Source organism: Heteronotia binoei, chromosome 13, assembly GCF_032191835.1.
Source record: "Heteronotia binoei isolate CCM8104 ecotype False Entrance Well chromosome 13, APGP_CSIRO_Hbin_v1, whole genome shotgun sequence".
NCBI classification, from domain to species: Eukaryota; Metazoa; Chordata; class Lepidosauria; order Squamata; family Gekkonidae; genus Heteronotia; species Heteronotia binoei.
In genome coordinates this window covers 18,612,960-18,633,224 of record NC_083235.1, presented here as the reverse complement: position 1 = coordinate 18,633,224, position 20,265 = coordinate 18,612,960, and the positions used below count along the sequence as shown (strand labels likewise).

The 20,265-nt window shown below is 46.2% G+C and overlaps 1 protein-coding gene across 1 annotated transcript in view; it reads right to left on the bottom strand.

Moving 5' to 3' along the window:
- Positions 1 to 13,511, bottom strand: part of GMIP (GEM interacting protein) — a 104,017-nt gene extending 90,506 nt beyond the window's left edge. Inside the window, exons 1-2 of the mRNA XM_060253428.1 lie at positions 13,158 to 13,511; positions 2,875 to 3,012 (exon numbers count right to left, since the gene is read on the bottom strand). Of these exons, the coding sequence (XP_060109411.1) occupies positions 2,875 to 3,012; positions 13,158 to 13,401 (382 nt within the window). The 5' untranslated portion in view covers positions 13,402 to 13,511. The remainder of the gene's footprint in view (positions 1 to 2,874; positions 3,013 to 13,157) is intronic.
- Positions 13,512 to 20,265: the final 6,754 nt, after the last annotated feature.

Here is a 20,265-nt window from a genome sequence, read left to right as displayed (position 1 = left end):
CAATGTCTCCAGGCTCCACCCCCAAAGTCCCCAGATATTTCTTGAATTGGACGTGGCAACCCTAATGGTATCTGAAGAAGTGAGCAGTAACTCATGAAAGCTCATACCCTGCCTCACATTTTATTAGTCTTTAAGGTGAAAGCAGACTCCTACTTTTTTCTAATGATTTAGCCTGGAGAGGAGGCGGCTGAGAGGTGATAGGATCACCATCTTCAAGTACCTGAAGGGCTGTCATAGAGAGGAGGGTGTGGAATTGTTTTCTGTGGCCCCGGAAGGTAGGACCAGAACCAATGGGTTGAAATTAAATCAAAAGAGTTTCCGGCTCAACATTAGGAAGAACTTCCTGACCGTTAGAGCAGTTCCTCAGTGGAACAGGCTTCCTCGGAAGGTGGTGGGCTCTCCTTCCTTGGAGGTTTTTCAACAGAGGCTAGATGGCCATCTGACAGCAATGAAGATCCTGTGAATTTAGGGGGAGGTCTTTGTGAGTTTCCTGCATTGTGCAGGGGGTTGGACTAGTTGATCCTAGAGGACCCTTCAAATGCTATGATTCCATGATTCTATGATCTGATTGTACTTCTGATATTGGCGAACTGCAACTCCAACACCATCCCATGATATTTATTCTCGGGAGAAGCCATCATGGAGGCGAAGGAAAGCATGGCACTGTATTTCCCTGAACATGCACCAGCACGCATAGAACACCAGAGATGTGTCCACACCCTCACAGAGCATTAACATCCAACGAACCCAGAAAGCTGAAACCTCCACAACAGAGATGTGAATGACTCACAACAACAGTATTGTGGGAAAGGTAAGCTCCAAAAAATCCCTAAAGTCAATGAGGATAGTAATTCAAAAGGGAACAGGAGCCAGTCAAAAGGGACCAGAGCTTTTTTTTGCAGCAGGAACTCCTTTGCATATTAGGCCACATACCCCTGATGTAGCCAATCCTCCAAGAGCTTACAATAGGCCCTGCACTAAGGGCCCTGCAAGCTCTTGGAGGATTGGCTACATCAGGGGTGTGTGGCCTAATATGCAAAGGAATTCCTGCTTTAAAAAAAAGCCCTGAAAGGGACCATCCTTGGCAAATATTAACAGCTGATGCGAATGGGACTTCACCTACACCAGTGATTTCATCCCTATCTGTGTACTCATACTAGCTAGAATTATGCTGAGCCAGGCATCAGATTCAGCAGGAGCTCACAGGAGCACAGCTCCTGAACCTTTCTGAGGGTTCACCCTCCTCCTCCCCACCTACCTTGTCCATTGAATAGCAGGCGCAGCTGCATAACAATCCCTGGATTAGGAGAGCGGGCGGCCAGCCAGTCACCAGGGGCTTTGCCACACCCCCAGCAGCCCTCATTAACCCCTGGAGAAGCCCGCACCACCCTTTCTCCACTTCCGGCCTTTTGACTGGGGATGGGAGGGCAGGAGAGCAAGGCCTGCTTGGGCTGGCTGGATCTCTAGCCAGCCCAAGCAGGCCTCGCTTGCCGGGGGCTCTCCTTTCTTGTGTCGGGTTGCTTTTGGCTGGTGGGGGGCAGCATATGTTAATGAGTTATGCTAATGAGCTCTGCCACCTATTTTTCTACAAAACGACCCCTGTGCTGAACCATAGCCATTTCATTTTCATTCTTCCAAAGAGCTCAGAGCACAGACCTCCCTGTCTTCATTTTATCCTCACGACAACCTTGAGAGAAGGGCTCAGAGAAAGTAAGCTTTGTGTGGATTCGAACCCAGGACTGAAGCTATAGCCATGTAGCGCTATCTAGCACATGTGGGGGGGGGATTTCCAACTCACAAGGGCACGATGTGCCCTCCCTGGCTTCCCTATCTATGCTTTCCCATAGCTATGCTGTAGGTGTGGGGACTGAGTCACTACAGTAGCTGTGGCAACCATGCCCCCAAGAGCCAATGCAAAGTCACTGCAAAGCACAGTGTCCGGCAGGGGCTGCCAAACTTGCTTAATGTGAGAGCCACATAGAACAAACATCAGATGTTTGATAGCTGCCAGACAGGAAGGAAGGAAGGAAGGAAGGAAGGAAGGAAGGAAGGAAGGAAGGAAGGAAGGAAGGAAGGAAGGAAGGCAGGCAAATAGATGGAGGACAGGAAGGAGGGAGGGAGAGGTGGAAAGAAAGCAACTTTAACTTGCAATGCATTCTCCAAGCCAGCCGACAAGGCAGTGGGGCTTAGAGAGCCACGCAAAAGAGCCACAAGTGACTCCTGAGCTTCAGTTTGGCCACCCCTGTTGTAAGGGAACAATCAAAGTGTACTGGAAACATCCACGTTTGTGGAAGCTCTGTTGACAATGCACATGCCTCTGTATCTGCAGCGGTGGGTAAACAAAGCCGAGAATCCACCCCCCACCCCCGTGGGTGCAGCTGCACTCATTGCCACAGACTCTACAAATATATCAGCACAATAAAATAAAATAGCCCCTTGGGATTCAATGAAAGAGTTTCAATTTGGATTTTCTACAGCAAATTAAATCTACATTGCGCCTTTGCAGGACTGGGCCCTGAATGCGAGTCGCTCTGTCAATAGGAAAGTCGCAAACTGTGGCAAAAGGACTGAGTCACAAAGAGGAAGACGGTCCCGTCTCCACTTCTGCATTTTCTAGCCCACAACAAAAAAGCTTGCCAGATGCAGCCTTCCAAAATATATTTTCCAACATGCAAAAACCCTCCATCAGGCCCTGGAGGATGGCAACTAACCAGCAACTTTCCAGGGCAGAGGTGAGATTTGAACCCAGGTCTGCCAGATCCTAGTTTGATATCTACTTCTGTATTTCTATTGCAGAGAGTCACACCATTCTCTGGAAAGGATTTAAAATTTTTGTTCAGGGCAGCTTGCCAGTTCTTGTGGTTAGGCACTTACCGTTCACACAGGAAATGAGGGTAGCCGTGGCTGGCTGGATGCCTCTACAGTTCAGGGCTGGGTATTTGCTCAGAAAGGATGAGATGGCTTGGAGCAGGTTAGCCAGCTTAACTTCGACAGGGCGGGAATGTACACCACCTATAAAGAAAATTACAGGCAATAAGATGTCCAAGCTGGCATGTGGCAGACGGACATTAGGCACACACAGTTGCCTTTTACAGATTTAAAAAACTCAGACTGTAGATACACACTAGGGCTGCCAAGCCCCCGGTCCAGGCAGGGGTTGCCCCACCCAGGAGGTTCTGAACCCACCAGCCCACTTTGAGCAGGTGGGGGGAACCTCCCCCGATGTTGTCATTGTGATGACGCCCCCCAGAAGTGACATCATTGCGCCGGCACACGCCAGCCACTGTAGGCGTTTCCAAGAAAACGCTATGGTTTTCCCAGATGCTCTAGCCACTTGGGAGGGAAAACTCTATGGTACAATCGGTACCATAGAGTTTCCCCCTCCCAAATGGCTAGAGCGTCTGGGAAAACCATAGAGTTTTCCTGGAAACGCCTAGAGCGGCTGTGAGCAATATCGCCAGCACGATGATGTCACTTCCAGGTGACATCATTGAGTCGCGCACGAGCAAAGCGCATGCACAAAAGTTCTCCCCTGGGGAACGCAGGGGACTTGACAACCCTAACACACACCCTATAAAGTAGGATTACCAGATCCAGGTTGGGAAATTCCTGGAGATTCAGGGTACAGCCTGGAGACTGGTATTTCAGAAGGGAAGGGCCCTCAACAGGGTATCATGCCATGAAGTCCACCCTCCAAAGCATCCCTTTCCTCCAGGGGGATTGAACTCCGTAGTCTGGAGATGAGATGTAATTCTCGGAGATCTCTGTGGGCCACCTAGAAGATGGCAATGCTACATTATAACAGTTTAGGGATGCCAGCCTCCAGGTGGTACCTAGGGATCCTCTGGAATTACAGCTCATCTCCAGACTAGACCGGACAAAATGGATGCTTAGGAGGGTGGACTGTGTGGCACTGTACCCGACTTAGGTCCCTGTCCTCCTCAGGCTCCATCTCCAAACCCCCAGAAGTCTCTCAACCTTCCCCTGGATCCCCTCCCAGAGGTGGTGGTGGGGACCTGGCAACCCTATCATTTGTGGCTGTTCACATGAGAAAATCCAGTTGCAAATGATTGCCCTAGTAAAATGGTAGTGCAACATGCAACAATGTGTGTTGCAACCCAAGTTGTCTTTTTGTCCCTAGCCAATTCAATTCAATTCATACCTTTATTGGCATAAAGGCACCGGCAGAGTGGTAAAGCTGCAATACTGCAGTCCTAAGCTCTGCTCACGACCTGAGTTCAATCCCGGTGAAAACTGGGTTCAGGTAGCTGGCTCGAGGTTAACTCAGCCTTCCATCCTCCCAAGGTTGGTAAAATGAGTACCCAGCTTGCTGGGGGCAAAGTGTAGACGACTGGGGAAGGCAATGGCAAACCACCCCGTAAAAAGTCTGCCGTGAAAACGTTTTGAAAGCAACATCACCTCAGAGTCAGAAACGACTGGTGCTTGCACAACTGGTGCTTGCACAGGGGACTACCTTTACCTTTTTAATTTACAATCAGGAATAAATACAGAGGTCTGATAAATAATAAAAAATAAGAACATAACACAGTCCATTAAAAATAATAGCCACTTATACAAATCTAGGATAAGCATCCAGCAGTTAAGGTACAGTGGTATGCTTATACGGTTTCTCCTCAGCATAAATCCTGCCCATAGTCTAAGGTCCATAGGATGTTCTTTTGGTATTTTTATGTGCATGTTTGCGCATGCACATGTGTGTGCACCTGAAGGTCATGGCAACATCTAGTGACTAACCCCTACTGGGGCATGGAGGATATTCAGAGAGGTGGCTGAATAAAGCCTGCACCGCCTTCTGACTGCTGGTATTCCAAGGAGGTTTCCCATCTAAGTACTTGCCAGAGTTGGCCCTGGTTAGCTTCCGAGATCTGATGAGATCTGGCTTGCCTGGGCCATTGTAATGTACTCAGAGACGAGACGTGTCGAAGGCAACATGCTTTATTAGATGGTACATTACGGAAATGGAACACGCGGGCCGGGACCCGCTTTATATACATTTATCCCGGAACAGCCCCCCAGCTGGCCAGCCCAATCCTGGCCAGTCAAAGTTCCCGCCGCTGATCTTGATAGGCGGAGTCTTTCCTGTGCTGCGCTGGGTGACCAAGGGACTTCCCCTGGTCGCCCTTTACTACGGGGCCGCGTGGTGCACACGACACTACAGCCATCCAGCTCAGGGAACCTATAGTTGTTCTTGATCTTATTCACTCTTTTCACAGCCAGAGTCATAAACAGCAGACCCTCATCCCACAAAAGGAGAGCCTAAAAGTTACTACTACAAACGTTATCGTGAAACTTTACAACAGCTGCTGGAAATTTTGCCACACATAAAGTGGTTTGTTTGTCTTTATCTCTGAGCGATCAACTTCTAAAGAGACAAAGGGCGTTTTCGCACTGACCTTAATCGGCAGCGACGCCCCTCTTCACCGCGCAGGATCTGCGTGGATTTCGCACCAATTGCCGCGGAGCACCCGGAAGAGCCGCAAAGTCCCGCGGCTTTTGCGGCGCAAACGGAAACTGTTTTTTGGCGGTTTCCATTTGCGCCGCAAAAGCCGCGTGACTTTGCTGCTCTTCCGGGTGCTCCGCGGCAATTGGTGCGAAATCCGTGCAGATCCTGCACGGTGAAGAGGGGCGTCGCTGCCGATTAAGGTCAGTGCGAAAACGCCCAAAGTCCTCCTGTTTAAATAATGGGTAGATCAACCCAGCTCAAATATCTGAGAATTTGGGGCAGTCAAAAAATATGATCCACAGAATCGATTTTGTGGTTGCCACAATTACAGAGTCTATCTAAATTGGGGATTCCATTAAGTCTTCCTCACATCGCTGCTGAAGGTGGGGTTTTCAGGTGCACAAGCATGAATGCCCTTCTTTTAGAACACAAAAGCTTCCATTCTGAATAATGCTTCGCTGGTCTTAAAGGTGCTACTGGACTCCGACTTTGTTCTGTTGCTTCAGACCAGCATGGCCGCCCACCTGGATCTATACTTTGGAAGAGTTGGCTCAGATAGATAGTCTGGCATTTCTGTTGGAGAGAGAATGCCTACGGAAAAGGATTAACACACTCTGTGGGCTCTGATCAACATACTCTCATAATCAGATTCCCTCAGAGCTGGATCAATTCTTGTCTACTCATTGTTTCTGTCACATCATCTGCAAAACATTAACTGAGTGGTGATTGTCTCCTCAGCACAAAATTGTCTGCGTCCAGAATGATTTGTTATGTTGGCAAATGATGGTTCCCAACCCCGCCCCCCCTTTTTTTTTTGCCAAGAACTGAAAAGTAGAGAAGGAGGGTGACTAGGGATGGATAAAAAGTAAAGGTAGTCTCCTGTGCAAGCACTCGTGGGCATTCAATGAAATCGCTGAGCTGTCAGGTTAGAACGGATAAAAGGAAGTACTTCTGCACCCAAAGGGTGATTAACATGTGGAATTCACTGCCACAGGAGGTGGTGGCGGCTACAAGCATAGCCAGCTTCAAAAGGGGATTGGATAAAAATATGGAGCAGAGGTCCATCAGTGGCTATCAGCCACAGTGTGTGTGTATGTGTAAATGTATGTGTGTGTGTATATATACACACACACATACATTGGCCACTGTATGACACAGAGTGTTGGACTGGATGGGCCATTGGCCTGATCCAACATGGCTTCTCTTATGTTCTTATGTCCTTATGACTACTTTTTTTTTTTGGAAGGCTATAAGTTTTCATGAATCAAAACATCCATCAGATATTTTTTATAGTTGTCACTATGACAAATCAGGGCCTTTTTTTGTAGAGAAAGCCCAGCAGGAACTCATTTGCATACACACCCAGCTGGAACTGCATTCCTGTGTGTTCCAGCTAAAAAAAAAAAAGGCCTCGTGACAAAGTAATCTTTGACTCACAAAAGCTTATACCCTGGAAGATTTTGTTGGCCTTTAAGGTACTACTGGATTCACATCTTGTCCTACTGTAGGCTGGCACAGCTCCCCACCTGAAACTTGTTTCAAGATGGACACTTACATGTTTACAGGCATTCTGTTATTATATTTTATCATTTACGGTAGGACATAAACATTGCAACAGTTCTGTTGGGAGTCAGTTCTATTGCTACGGCTTTCAAACACAAGCGCAAACAAGACCTCCAGCAGTCGTTGAAAATTCTAATAATACAGGTGGGTATAAATTTTACTGCTACGGTAACTGTAAGGCACAGAAATAATATAAAAAATTGCTGTAGTATTATTGGAATTGGGGGAGAGGGAATTGTAATGGAAACCCTACATCCCATCTTCTGTGTCTGACCAGTGGTATGCTTGCCACTGCTCTGTGCCACCAAGTTTGGGTGGATCATTGCATTAGTTTTGGAAATGCAGCTTAATGCAAAAAAGGCTGTAAATTGTCTCAGCAAACCACCAGGAGCAAATTTACTTATTTGTGGCTGTGAGAGTTGGACCATAAAGAAGGCTGAGTGCAGAAGAATAGATGCTTTTGAGCTGTGCTGCTGGAGAAGACTCTTGAGAGTCCCTTGGACTGCAAGAAGATCCAATCAGTCAGTCCTAAGGGAAATCAACCCAGACTGTTCCCTGGAAGGTCAGATGCTGAAGCTGAAGCTCAAATACTTTGGCCACCCAATGAGAAGGGAGCACTCCCTGGAGAAGATCCTGATGCTGGGAAAGACAGAAGGCAACAGAAGAAGGAGACAGCAAAAGATGAGATGGCTGGACAGTATTACTGATATAACTAACACAAATTGAGCGGACTTCGGAGGATGGTGGGAGACAAGAGGGCCTGGCGTGACTTGGTCCATAGAGTCGCAAAGTCGGAATCGACTGCGACTGAACAACAACAAAAGAGCGCCACCTGGTGACCATATCTCATATTCTTTTCAGAGGCATAAAGGAAATCCATGTTTCTGTCCTCCAAACGTGGAATTCACAAAACCCTTCTCTTTGATCTTCATCAAAAGAAGCATTTGGGAGTGGAATATGGTCCACCGTACACATTTCCCTTTAAAAGAGAAAGTTGGACATGTATTCCTAAATTATCATTCATAATTTTGCTAAAATAGAAAATTTCATTTTTAAAAAATATATGTGGCATTTTAAAGACAGGTATCGTTTTATTCCAGCATAGGCTTTGTGGACTAGCAATGGTTTCTGTAACTGTTATGAGTGAATCCTAACCTTGCGTTCATGTTAAATATTTGAAACAAACAAACAAACAAACAGCAGGGCCGGGGTCATAAAACCGAGGATGTGCCTCACAATCCTCTCTGGTTCTCACCATCCTGAACAATTTAGTGTCATCTGCAAACTTGGCCATTTCACTGCTCACTCCCAACTCCAAATCATTTATGAACAAGTTAAAGAGCATGGGACCCAGTACCGAGCCCTGCAGCACCCCACTGCTTACCGTCCTCCACTGTGAAGACTGCCCATTTATACTCACTCTCTGCTTCCTATTACTCAGCCAGTTTTTGATCCACAAGAGGACCTGTCCTTTTACTCCATGACTCTCGAGCTTTCTAAGGAGCCTTTGATGAGGAACTTTATCAAAAGCTTTCTGGAAGTCAAGGTAAACAACATCTATTGGGTCTCCTTTGTCCACATGTTTGTTCACCCCCTCAAAGAAATGTAACAGGTTAGTGAGGCAAGATCTTCCCTTACAGAACCCATGCTGAGTCTTCCTCAATAACCCGTGTCCATCAATGTGCCTACTCATTCTGTCCTTGATAATGCTTTCTACCAACCTTCCCGGTATTGAAGTCAGACTGACTGGCCTGTAATTTCCCAGATCTCCTCTGGAACCCTTTTTAAAGATGGGGGTGACATTTGCTACCTTCCAGTCCTCAGGAACGGAGGCAGATTTCAATGAAAGATTACAGATTTTTGTCAGAAGATCCACAAGTTCAACTTTGAGTTCTTTCAAAACTCTTCGATGTATGCCATCCGGACCTGGTGACTTATTAGTTTTTAATTCGTCTATCAGTTGTAGGACCTCCTCTTTTGTCACCTCAATCTGACTCAGGTCTTTCAACACCCTCCAAAATTAGTGGTTCTGGAGCAGGCAAACACTTCTCATCTTCCACAGTGAAGACGGAGGCAAAAATGCATTCAGCTTCTCAGCCATTTCCCTATCCTCCTTCAGTAATCCTTTGACCCCTTGGTCATCCAAGGCCCCACTGACTCCCTGGCTGGTTTCCTGCTTCTAATATATTTGAAGAAATTTTTATTGTTGGCCTTTATGTTTTTTGCAATATGCTCCTCATAGTCCCTTTTTGCCTGCCTGATCACAGTCTTGCATTTGATTTGCCACAGCCTGTGTTCCCTTTTATTAATCTCACTTGGACTGGTTTTCCACCGCTTAAAGGAGTCCTTCTTACCTTTTACAGCTTCCATTACTTTGTTTGTTAACCATGCAGGCCTTTTCTTATACCTGTTTGTGCCTTTCCTAACTTGTGGTATATATTTTATCTGAGCTTCTATGATTGTAGTTTTAAAAAGCCTCCAAGCTTCCCCAAGGGTTTTAACCGTATTTACCTTATTTACCTTTCCTTTCAGTTTCCTCTTCACATGCCTCCTCATCTCAGAGCATTTACCCCTTTTAAAGTTAAACGTGGTTGTGCCGGTCTTTTGGAGCAACTCCCTATTTATACAAATGGTGAAATTAATAACGTTATGGTCACTGCTTCCAAGCGGTGCGATCACTTTTACATCTCTCACCAAGTCTTGGGCATTACTTAGGACCAAATCCAGGATTGCCCCACCCCTGGTAGGTTCTGAGACCATCTGCTCCATAGCACAGTCATTGAGAGCATCAAGAAACTCAATCTCTTTCTCTCGACCAGAACACATATTGACCCAATCAATCTGCGGGTAGTTAAAATCACCTATTACGACACAGTTTTTATGTTTAGCTGCTATCTTTAATCCTTCCATCATATTATAATTGTCCTTTATCTTTTGATTTGGTGGGCGATAACAAACTCCCATAGTTAAATTTCCTTTTGGGCCCTCTGTTTCAACCCAAAGCATTTCTAGAAGGGAATCTAATTCTCTGACCTCAGTCTTACTGGACTGTATACCCTCTCTGAATACAGAGCCACCCCACCTCCAACCGTTCCCTCCCTATCCTTCCGATATAACTTATATCCAGGAATCACCGTGTCCCACTGATTCTCCTCATTCCACCAAGTTTCTGAAATTCCCACAATGTCTGTTTTCTCCCAACACTAAACATTCCAATTCACCAATTTTACTTCGAACACTTCTAGCATTTGTATACAAACATCTATAATTTCCCAGGCAAGCTAGGCCCACCACCTTCCTCCTGCCGCCTCGAGACTTTGGCAGACAGTCCATACTGTTTGTCACCATCACAGTGGACAACTCTGATCCATTACCCGGTAGAAAAGTAACAGCTAACCCTTCATCTCTTTGAGATGAGTCCTCCCGAACCAGAGACATTTCATCTCCTGTCAGCTTTCCTCCAAAATTTAGTTTAAAAACTGCTCTGCCACCTTTTTGATTTTAAGCGCCAGCAGCCTGGTTCCATCTGGGGACAAGTGGAGACTGTCTCTTTTGTACAGCTCCTTCTTGTTCCAGAAAGCATCCCAGTGCCTAACAAACTTACACCATCGTCTCATCCACACATTGAGACTTCTAATTTGTGCCTGTCTCTCCTGCCCTGCACGTGGAACAGGTAGCACTTCTGAGAAGGCTACCTTGGAGGCCAAGAATCCCAGCTACAAATACAAGTTGATGGGGTGTGAACTGGCAGAGACTGACCAAGAGAGAGATCTTGGGGTCGTGGTAGATAACTCACTGAAAATGTCAAGACAGTGTGCGATTGCAATAAAAAAGGCCAACGCCATGCTGGGAATTATTAGGAAGGGAACTGAAAACAAATCAGCCAGTATCATAATGCCCTGTATAAATTGATGGTGTGGTCTCATTTGGAATACTGTGTGCAATTCTGGTCACCGCACCTCAAAAAAGGATATTATAGCATTGGAAAAAGTCCAGAAAAGGGCAACTAGAATGATTAAAGGGTTGGAACACTTTCCCTATGAAGAAAGGTTAAAACACTTGGGGCTCTTTAGCTTGGAGAAATGTCGACTGCAGGGTGACATGATGGAGAAAGTAGAGAAAGAAGTACTTTTCTCCCTTTCTCACAATACAAGAACTCGTGGGCATTCGATGAAATTGCTGAGCAGTAAGGTTAGAACGGATAAAAGGAGGTACTTCACCCAAAGGGTGATTAACATGTGGAATTCACTGCCACAGGAGGTGGTGGCGGCTACAAGCATATACAGCTCCAAGAGGGGGTTAGATAAAAATATAGAGCAGAGGTCCATCAGTGGCTATTAGCCACAGTGTGTATATATATATAAATTTTTGGCCACTGTGTGACACAGAGTGTTGGACTGGATGGGCCATTGGCCTGATCCAACATGGCTTCTCTTATGTTCTTATGAAGTCCTTCAAAGGAGCAGCATACAGCTCTTCAGGTAGAGCACAGTGGCAACACGATGCTTATTACACCCATGTTTCTTTTGAAGATTTTATCAAGCCACAATTATGTCTGGAACCTTGTGCTACAGGCTACAGCTCTATCTGTTTTCCAGCCAGCACTCTTGGTTCTGGAGAGCTGTAGTCATAATTGCCGCACAGAATAAACATAAGATGTTTGAGAACTTCAAGACATGAGCATCAAGGGTTTGAGAGCCACAAGACAGGAAGGTAGGTGGGAAAGAAGGTGGGAAGAAAGCAAATTGATGGAAGAAGGAAGGAGGAAGTGGAAAAAACTTTTACTTTGAATGCATTCTTCAAGCTGCCGACTGGCTTGGCTCGGAGAAATGATTTAAAGAAACAAATGCCTTCTCCAAGGTGGCCAATGGGGAGGGTGGGCTTTGAGAGTCATGTGAAATATATGTGAAAGAGCCACATGTGGCTCCCGAGCCACAGTTTGACCACACCTGGGCTATACCCTGCCACCTTTTCTCTCACTCAGGCCTCAGATTCAGTGGGAGCACAGCTCCTGAACCTTTCTGAGAGTTCCACCTCCTTGTCCACTGAATAGTATGTGCAGCTGCATAACAGTCCCTGGATGAGCTCCACCACCTATTTTTCTACAAAATGACCCCTGTTCTCGCTTATTATGATTGGTGTGCCTGGAGCATGAATACTTCATAAAACAAACAGGTGACAGAGTCATATTTCCTGAGTTGTGGAGGTCACGACTCAGCCATTAGAAGACCATGTCAATTGGCTGCAATCAACTGCCTGCTTAAACTCATGATTTCAATGGACAAGTGCACTTAGGGTTTTCAATCTCCAAGTTCAGCCTGGAGATCTCCTGGAAGTACAACTGATGGCCACATGGCAGAAATTCCCTGGAGAAAATGGCTGCTTTGGAGGGTAGATTCTATGGCATTATACCCAGCTGAGGTCCCTCTTCTTCCCTAAGCCCGCCTTCCCAAGATTCTACCCTCCCATATCTCCAGTAGACTTTTTTTGGCAGCAGAAACTCATTTGCATATTAGGCCACACCCCTCTGATGTAGCCAATCCTCCTAGAGGTTACAGTAGACCCTGTACTAAGAGTCCTGTAAGGTCTTGGAGGATTGGCTGCATCATGGAATTGTGGCCTAATATGCAAAGGAGTTCCAGCTACAAAAAAAGCCCTGATCTCCAGGAATTCCCCAGCCCAGTGTTGGCAACTGTAACCGCAATTAAGTCTGTGTTGGTTGTGACAGTTACATTTTACCAGACTTCACTTTGTTTTAATGGGATGGGTGTGGTATAACGTGTAGTTACCTGCCCAGGTTCTTCTGAATCAAGACAGGCAGGCAATCAATTCAAATTAATAGATTATCAAACCAATTTCTGTTCCTCATTTGGAGCAAAGTGCTGGGATGCAAATAATGTGTGCTTGGTTTTTGTTAGAGAGCTAGTACAGCCCAGCAGCTACCGTGGTGCTCTTGAACAGGGGAAGTCTCCACCCCACTCTGAATCCAAATCACTGTTCATTTTCTGGAAACTCACTGAGTGGCTAAGTCAACAGCTTTTTGATATAATACAACTCACCTTGCCAGGTTGCCGTGGCACCATAGTGCTCTCTGGCTTCTGTGAATGAAGTGCTTAGTGAAAGTACTTACCATCTCGCTGAAAAAGTTCCCGGAAACTCCGGAACTTTCCATCGACGTCCCTCAGGAACTTGGTGATTTGGAGGAGCTGGTTAGGGCTAAGTTTAACGTGAGTAGTGCCCTCCTCAGAGACTGAACTCTGCACCGAAGCCCAAATGGCACTCAGAAAGCCCGAATCAGTGGCTAGGAATCCATTGCCCATGACTGACTGACTGACATCACAATTGGAGCCATCGTGGCCTCCAGCCTGGTTCATGTTCAGACCCCGGTAGCCAGCACCCAAGTCCCAAATCGTAATCACCACCCTTCAACCTTAGAAAATTCTCTACCATTCACTTTGCTTTGACCTCCTAGAATAGTCAACAGTTTCACAAATATGATTTCCCCACCAAGTAGCCGTGGCTTCAGCATGGCTTTGGCTAGTATGTTCTCCTTAGGTTCTGAAGAAATCCCATCTCTCTTGCATTCATGGCTTGAACCAGACCTCAGTAGATATCACGCAGGAGCAGTATAAAAACAGGAGTCCTGAATTAGCTGTCAGAACGACAGTGGGTTCAACAGCCTTCTAAATTATATGTCCACCTTGACAATTGTATCAGGTGGAGATCCAATACTGTGGAAGACCCCACATTTTTCAAACACACACACACACAGATGCACCTTTGACAAATGAAGGCAGTTGAAAGCTCCTTCCTCAATACGGAAATTCGTCAAAAGTGCTAGGGCTGAGGTGTGCCTTCGATTGAGAAATAAGGTCTTGAGAGACAAGTTGTCATGTTTGTTGTCGATCGCCCTGGGGAATTCAGTCTTCACCTTCTTTCTGTGGAAAACTGTACCTCAGGAGATCCGGACGTGTTCAGTCAATGTTCACCCGTCCCTCAGTTCAAATCCCTCCAAGGATACCAGACTCTGAAATGTCAGTATGTGCTGCCTGTCTGTGGAGAACGGACAGATGAGCCATTCTGGTTACAGACAGCAGCGTCAGGCACTGTGGATCTTCCACATTCCTTTAGCAGGAGTGATGAAATCAGAGGCTTCCTAAGTGTCTCTGCCTAACATAAGGGCAAGCCAGTCCTCCGACTTCTCTCTGTCTTATTAACTGTTTCCTACCTGAAGGTTTGACCAAGCTTTCTGGGGGGATTCTAGTTCAAAGCACACAGGCGGAACAAGAAGTTTCCTCAAACAGTGAGAAGGGGCTGTCAAAACGGAGTTTTCGTTTTAGCTTTTGTTCTTGAATTGCCTGATGCTGTGTCTTTAGCAGCAAGTTAACAGAAAGGAACTGGTTAAAATTTCCTGAGGCAAAAAACCAACAAAAAACCCAACACCAGTAGTAGTGACTAAGACTGAAATAATATTGTCTTCACGTCCCCCAGGTTAATAGGGCTGCCAGCTCTGGGTTGGGAAATATTTGGAGATTTTGAGGCTGGAGCCTGGTGAGGGCGGGGTTTTGGGAGGGGAGGGACCTCAGCAGGGTCATTTCATAGAAAAAGAGGTGCTGGAGCTCATTAGCACAACTCCCTGCATATGCCACACACCCCTGACATCACCGGAAGGTGGACCAAATTATATCAGCTCAGCATCTACCTTCAAATGCTTCTTGAATTATAACTGCCATACAAAAACCATACTCCCATCATGCTTTTTAAATTACTTTCTCTCCTATGTGGCCACAGTGACATGATGATTTCCATCTGTCTGCTTTATATATTTTGATTGTTTCCCCCTTTTTTGTGTGAGGAAAAATATTGGAAAGTTTGTCAAATCTTAAAGTTCAGTAAAATTCTCATGGGGTGTGTGTGTGTTGAACAATGGAGCCCAGAAGCAAGTATTTTTTTAAAGGGGGGGGGGTTAAGAAGAAAGCAAGACCACAATAAAATTTAGAGGTTCCGGAGCTCTGCTCCTGTGAGCTCCTGCCCAAAATGAGGCCTGGGCCTCTACAGATTATTATTTCATAGAGTCCACCCTCGAAAGCAGACATTTTCTCCAGGGGAACTGATCTTGGTGGTCTGGAAATAAATTGTAATAGCAAGAAATCTTCAGGTGCCTCCTGGAGGTTGGCATCCCTATCTGCCATGTTTACTAGCCAAGCTCTGGGAGTTCTGTGCTGAAAACTGAATTCCCGGATGTGTGAGAGCCTGATTTGGATTGGGATCACAGAGTGTGGGGAGTGCTCCATCCATTGGCCTGACCTGAACTGGCTCTGGAAAGCCACTATTTCCCCCATTGGAGGCTACAGGGCAAGAAAATAGCATGGAGGGGAAAGCTAAACCCCAGCTCCCTGGGCTTCCTGATCCAAACACTCCATCCCCCAATGTTGCTGGCATCCTAATTTTTACCCAGGAACATCAAGATCATGTCTGCTTGACAGTCTCCAAAGATGGATCCAGCAACAATAAATCATGTAGCCAGGCTGTGAGACAACTGCAAAGCATGTTTGCGGACAGAGAAAGATGAAGCAATGCATTGGTCCATATAATAGAATCATAGAATCATAGTTGGAAGGGACCTCCGGGGTCATCTAGTCCAACCCCCTGCACAATGCAGGAAACTCACAAATTGTGTTGTTGTTCAGTCTCACAGTCGAGTCCAACTCTTTGTGACCCCATGGACAAAGTCACACCAGGTCTTCCACCATCCTCCGAAGTCTGCTCAACTTCGTGTTTGTTACATCAGTAACTCTGTCCATCTTTTGCCGTCCCCTTCTTCTTTTGCCTTCTGTCTTTCCCAGCATCAGGATCTTCTCCAGTGAGTGCTCCCTTCTCATTTGGTGGCCAAAGTATCTGAGCTTCAGCTTCAGCATCTGACCTTCCAGGGAACAGTCTGGGTTGATTTCCCTTAGGACTGACTGATTTGATCTTCTTGCAGTCCAAGGGACTCATAAATACCTCCCCCTAAATTCACAGGATCTTCATTGCTCTCAGATGACCATCTAGCCTCTGTTCAAAAACCTCCAAGGAAGGAGAGCCCACCACCTCCCAAGGAAGCCTGTTCCACTGAGGAACCACTCTAATGGTCAGGAAGTTCTTCCTAATGTTGAGCTGGAAACTCTTCTGATTTGATTTCACCCCACTGGTTCTGGTCCTACCTTCTGGGGCCACAGAAAACAATTCCACACCATCCTTTATATCGGGGTGGCCAACGGTAGCTTTCCAGATTTTTTTTGCCTACAACTCCCATCAGCCCCAGCCAGCATGGCCAATGGCTGGGGCTGATGGGAGTTGTAGGCAAAAAACTTCTGGAGAGCTACTGTTGGCCACCCCTGCTCGAGACTGGATTACTGTAATGCCCTCTACATGGGGCTGCCTCTGTACCGAACCCGGAAGCTGCAGCTGGTGCAGAATGCGGCGGCTAGACTGTTGCTGGGGCTTCCTAAATGGGAGCACATACAGCCTGGACTGCGCGAGCTGCACTGGCTGCCAGTTACATACCGGGTTCGTTACAAAGTGCTGGTCATTACCTTTAAAGCCCTATATGGTCGAGGACCTGTCTACCTTAGGGACCGTCTCTCCCCATATGAACCCCAGAGAGCACTGAGGTCAGCCGGAAAAAACTTGTTGACTACTCCCGGACCGAGAGAGGTGAAGCTGCAATGTACCCGTAACCGGGCCTTCTCCTCTGTAGCCCCGAGCCTATGGAACCAACTTCCAGAGGAAATGCGGGCCCTGCGGGACCTTGAACAGTTCCGCAGGGCCTGCAAGACCTTCCTCTTCCGACTAGCTTTCGCTGACGAAGGAAGAAATTGTTAATGATAACCGCCATCCTAAAGAACAGTATTAGCACTTTTATTAACTTAATTAACTAATTTTAAACCTAATCAGAATTTTAATGCTTAAATGTAATTTTGTGTTTTTTGCTTTTTGTATAATTGAAATTTGTATGATGTTGTTAGCCGCCCTGAGCCTGCCTCGGCGGGGAGGGCGGGATACAAATAAAATTATCTATCTATCTATCTATCTATCTATCTATCTATCTATCTATCTATCTATCTATCTATCTATCTATCTATCTATCTATCTATCTATCTATCTATCTATCTATCTATCTATCTATCTATCTATCTATATGACAGCCATTCAAGTACCTGAAGATGGTGATCTTATCACCTCTCAGCCTCCTCTTCTCCAGGCTAAACATGCCAAGCTCCTTCAGCCTTTCCTTATAGGACTTGGTCTCCAGACCCCTCACCATCTTCGTCACCCTCCTCTGGACCCTTCCAGCTTGTCTATATCCTTCTTAAAATGTGGTGTCCAAAACTGAACACAACACTCCAGGTGAGTGATACCATCACTTCATGTGATCTGGACACTATGCTTCTCTTGATACAGCCTCAGAGCAGATACAGGGCTTAGAGCAGTTTATAACATTAATAAGCAATTTAAAACAGTTAAAAATATGCATAACAAAATCAAAGGATTAACCAGTTAATACCATTGCCAGCCTCCAGGTGGAGCCAGGAGATCTCCTGCTTATACAACTGATTTCCAGCTAGCAGAGATCAACTCCCCTGGGGAAAATAAGCTATATAAGATAACCACTGGAAGCAATAAAACTTTCACGGAAAGCGTGTAAATATGTGTTTTTAATGAAATTAAACAAAAAGAGAACTAAGGAACACTGAATATTCTTGAAATTTTCTCACAAAGTCTCTCAACAGTCATAGAGAATGATGGCCTCTTCAAATAGGACTTAATGAAGCCGTGGGTGAAGTATTTAATTTCTTAGTGTTCCACTCATGATGGTACAGAGAGAATAAGAAACCACTTTTAAAAGGACTCCTCACGGTTTCGCTAGTTAGTTCTTCCTCAGCCTCTTTCTCCCAACGTTACACTTACGAAGTGCCGGTAACAGCAGATCAAAACATGCGTTGATCCATGTTGTAAAGAGTAGAGCTGTGGCTCCGTGTAACGTCGGGAGAAAGAGGTTGAGGAAGAACTAACTAGCAAAACCGTGAGAAGTCCTTTTAAAAGCAGTTCCTTGTTCTCTCCGTACCATGAGTGGAACACTAAGAGGAAAAAAATGAGGGGGAAACATTTTCCTCCCCCCAAATTTTTCCATTTTTTTTTCCAGGCCTTCACATGTCTAGCCCTGCCTCCATTCACTTGGAACTTCCATGCAGTTTGCCAGCTTTTGTCTCATTAGCTGCACCATTTTAAATTATTTTCCGGCTTTAAAAAATCGAAACATAATTTTGTGCTTTGTTTCTACTGTTCTCAGTCATGCAGACAAAGCTGGGAAGGGACTGATAAACACTGCCTGTGTGTATTTTTTGAAAGAATTTTTTTTATTGCATTATTTTGGAACGTTTTGGGAAATGGGCTCAGATTTTTTTTACTCCCCTCAAAATGACTTACTAGCAGAAATCCGTTAAGGGCTAAGCCCAGCCTCTTGGTGTCAGAGGGCACCCACCAACACTTTTTCTCAGGGCTTTTTGTATATATATTGAAAAAGCCCAGCAGGAACTCATTTGCATATTAGCCACACACCCCAGATGCCAAGCCAGCCAGAACTGCATTCCTTTGTGTTCCTGTGCATTCCTGATAAAAAAAGCCCTGCTTTTCCTGCTGCCCACTAAGAGTTTTAGAAAGTAGGTAGGGCCAGGGGGGCTTTTGCCCAGCAAGACTTCTGATTGACCACTGGCCATGTAGATTTTTTTTTAATGTTGCCTTGCCACTGCCACCTAGGGTTGCCAAGTCCAATGCAAGAAATATCTGGGGACTTTGGGGGTGGGGCCAGGAGACATTGGGAGTGGAGCCAGAAGCAAGGCTGTGACAAGCATAATTGAACTCCAAAGGGAGTTCTGGCCATCACATTTAAAGGGACTGCACACCTTTTAAATGCCTTCCTTCCATTGGAAGTAGGGTTGCCAAGTCCAATTCAAGAAATATCTGGGGACTTTGGGGGTGGAGCCAGGAGACTTTGGGGGTGGAGCCAGGAGACATTGGGGGCGGAGCCAGGAGCAAGGATGTGACAAGCATAATTGAACTCCAAGGGAGTTCTGGCCATCACATTTAAAGGGACAGCACACCTTTTAAATGCCTTCCTTCCATTGGAAGTAGGGTTGCCAAGTCCAATTCAAGAAATATCTGGGGACTTTGGGGGTGGGGCCAGGAGACATTGGGAGTGGAGCCAGAAGCAAGGCTGTGACAAGCATAATTGAACTCCAAAGGGAGTTTTGGCCATCACATTTAAAGGGACTGCACACCTTTTAAATGCCTTCCTTCCATTGGAAGTAGGGTTGCCAAGTCCAATTCAAGAAATATCTGGGGACTTTGGGGGTGGAGCCAGGAGCAAGGATGTGACAAGCATAATTGAACTCCAAGGGAGTTCTGGCCATCACATTTAAAGGGACTGCACACCTTTTAAATGCCTTCCTTCCATTGGAAGTAGGGTTGCCAAGTCCAATTCAAGAAATATCTGGGGACTTTGGGGGTGGGGCCAGGAGACATTGGGAGTGGAGCCAGAAGCAAGGCTGTGACAAGCATAATTGAACTCCAAAGGGAGTTCTGGCCATCACATTTAAAGGGACTGCACACCTTTTAAATGCCTTCCTTCCATTGGAAGTAGGGTTGCCAAGTCCAATTCAAGAAATATCTGGGGACTTTGGGGGTGGAGCCAGGAGACATTGGGGGCGGAGCCAGGAGCAAGGATGTGACAAGCATAATTGAACTCCAAGGGAGTTCTGGCCATCACATTTAAAGGGACAGCACACCTTTTAGAATGCCTTCCTTCCATAGAAAATAATGGATAGGGGCACCTTCTTTTGGGGCTCATAGAATTGGACCCCCTGGCCCAATCCTTTTGAAACTTGGGAGGTATTTTTGGGGAGAGGCACTAGATGCTATACGGAAAATTTGGCACCTCTACCTCAAAAAACAGCCTTCCCAGAGCCCCTGACACCCGTGGACCAATTCCCCATCATTCCCTATGGGAATCGTTCCTGGAGGTGCATAATGGCTGTGGGGGTGGAGTTTCCCCCGCCGGCCAGCTGGCTGGAGGAGGGGAGAAGCCTGTAAAACCAGGGGATCCCCCGCTGGGACTTGGGGATTGGGAAGCCTAATTGGAAGGATAGGGGCACCTTCTTTTGCGACTCATAGAACTGGACTCCCTGACCCAAGCCTTT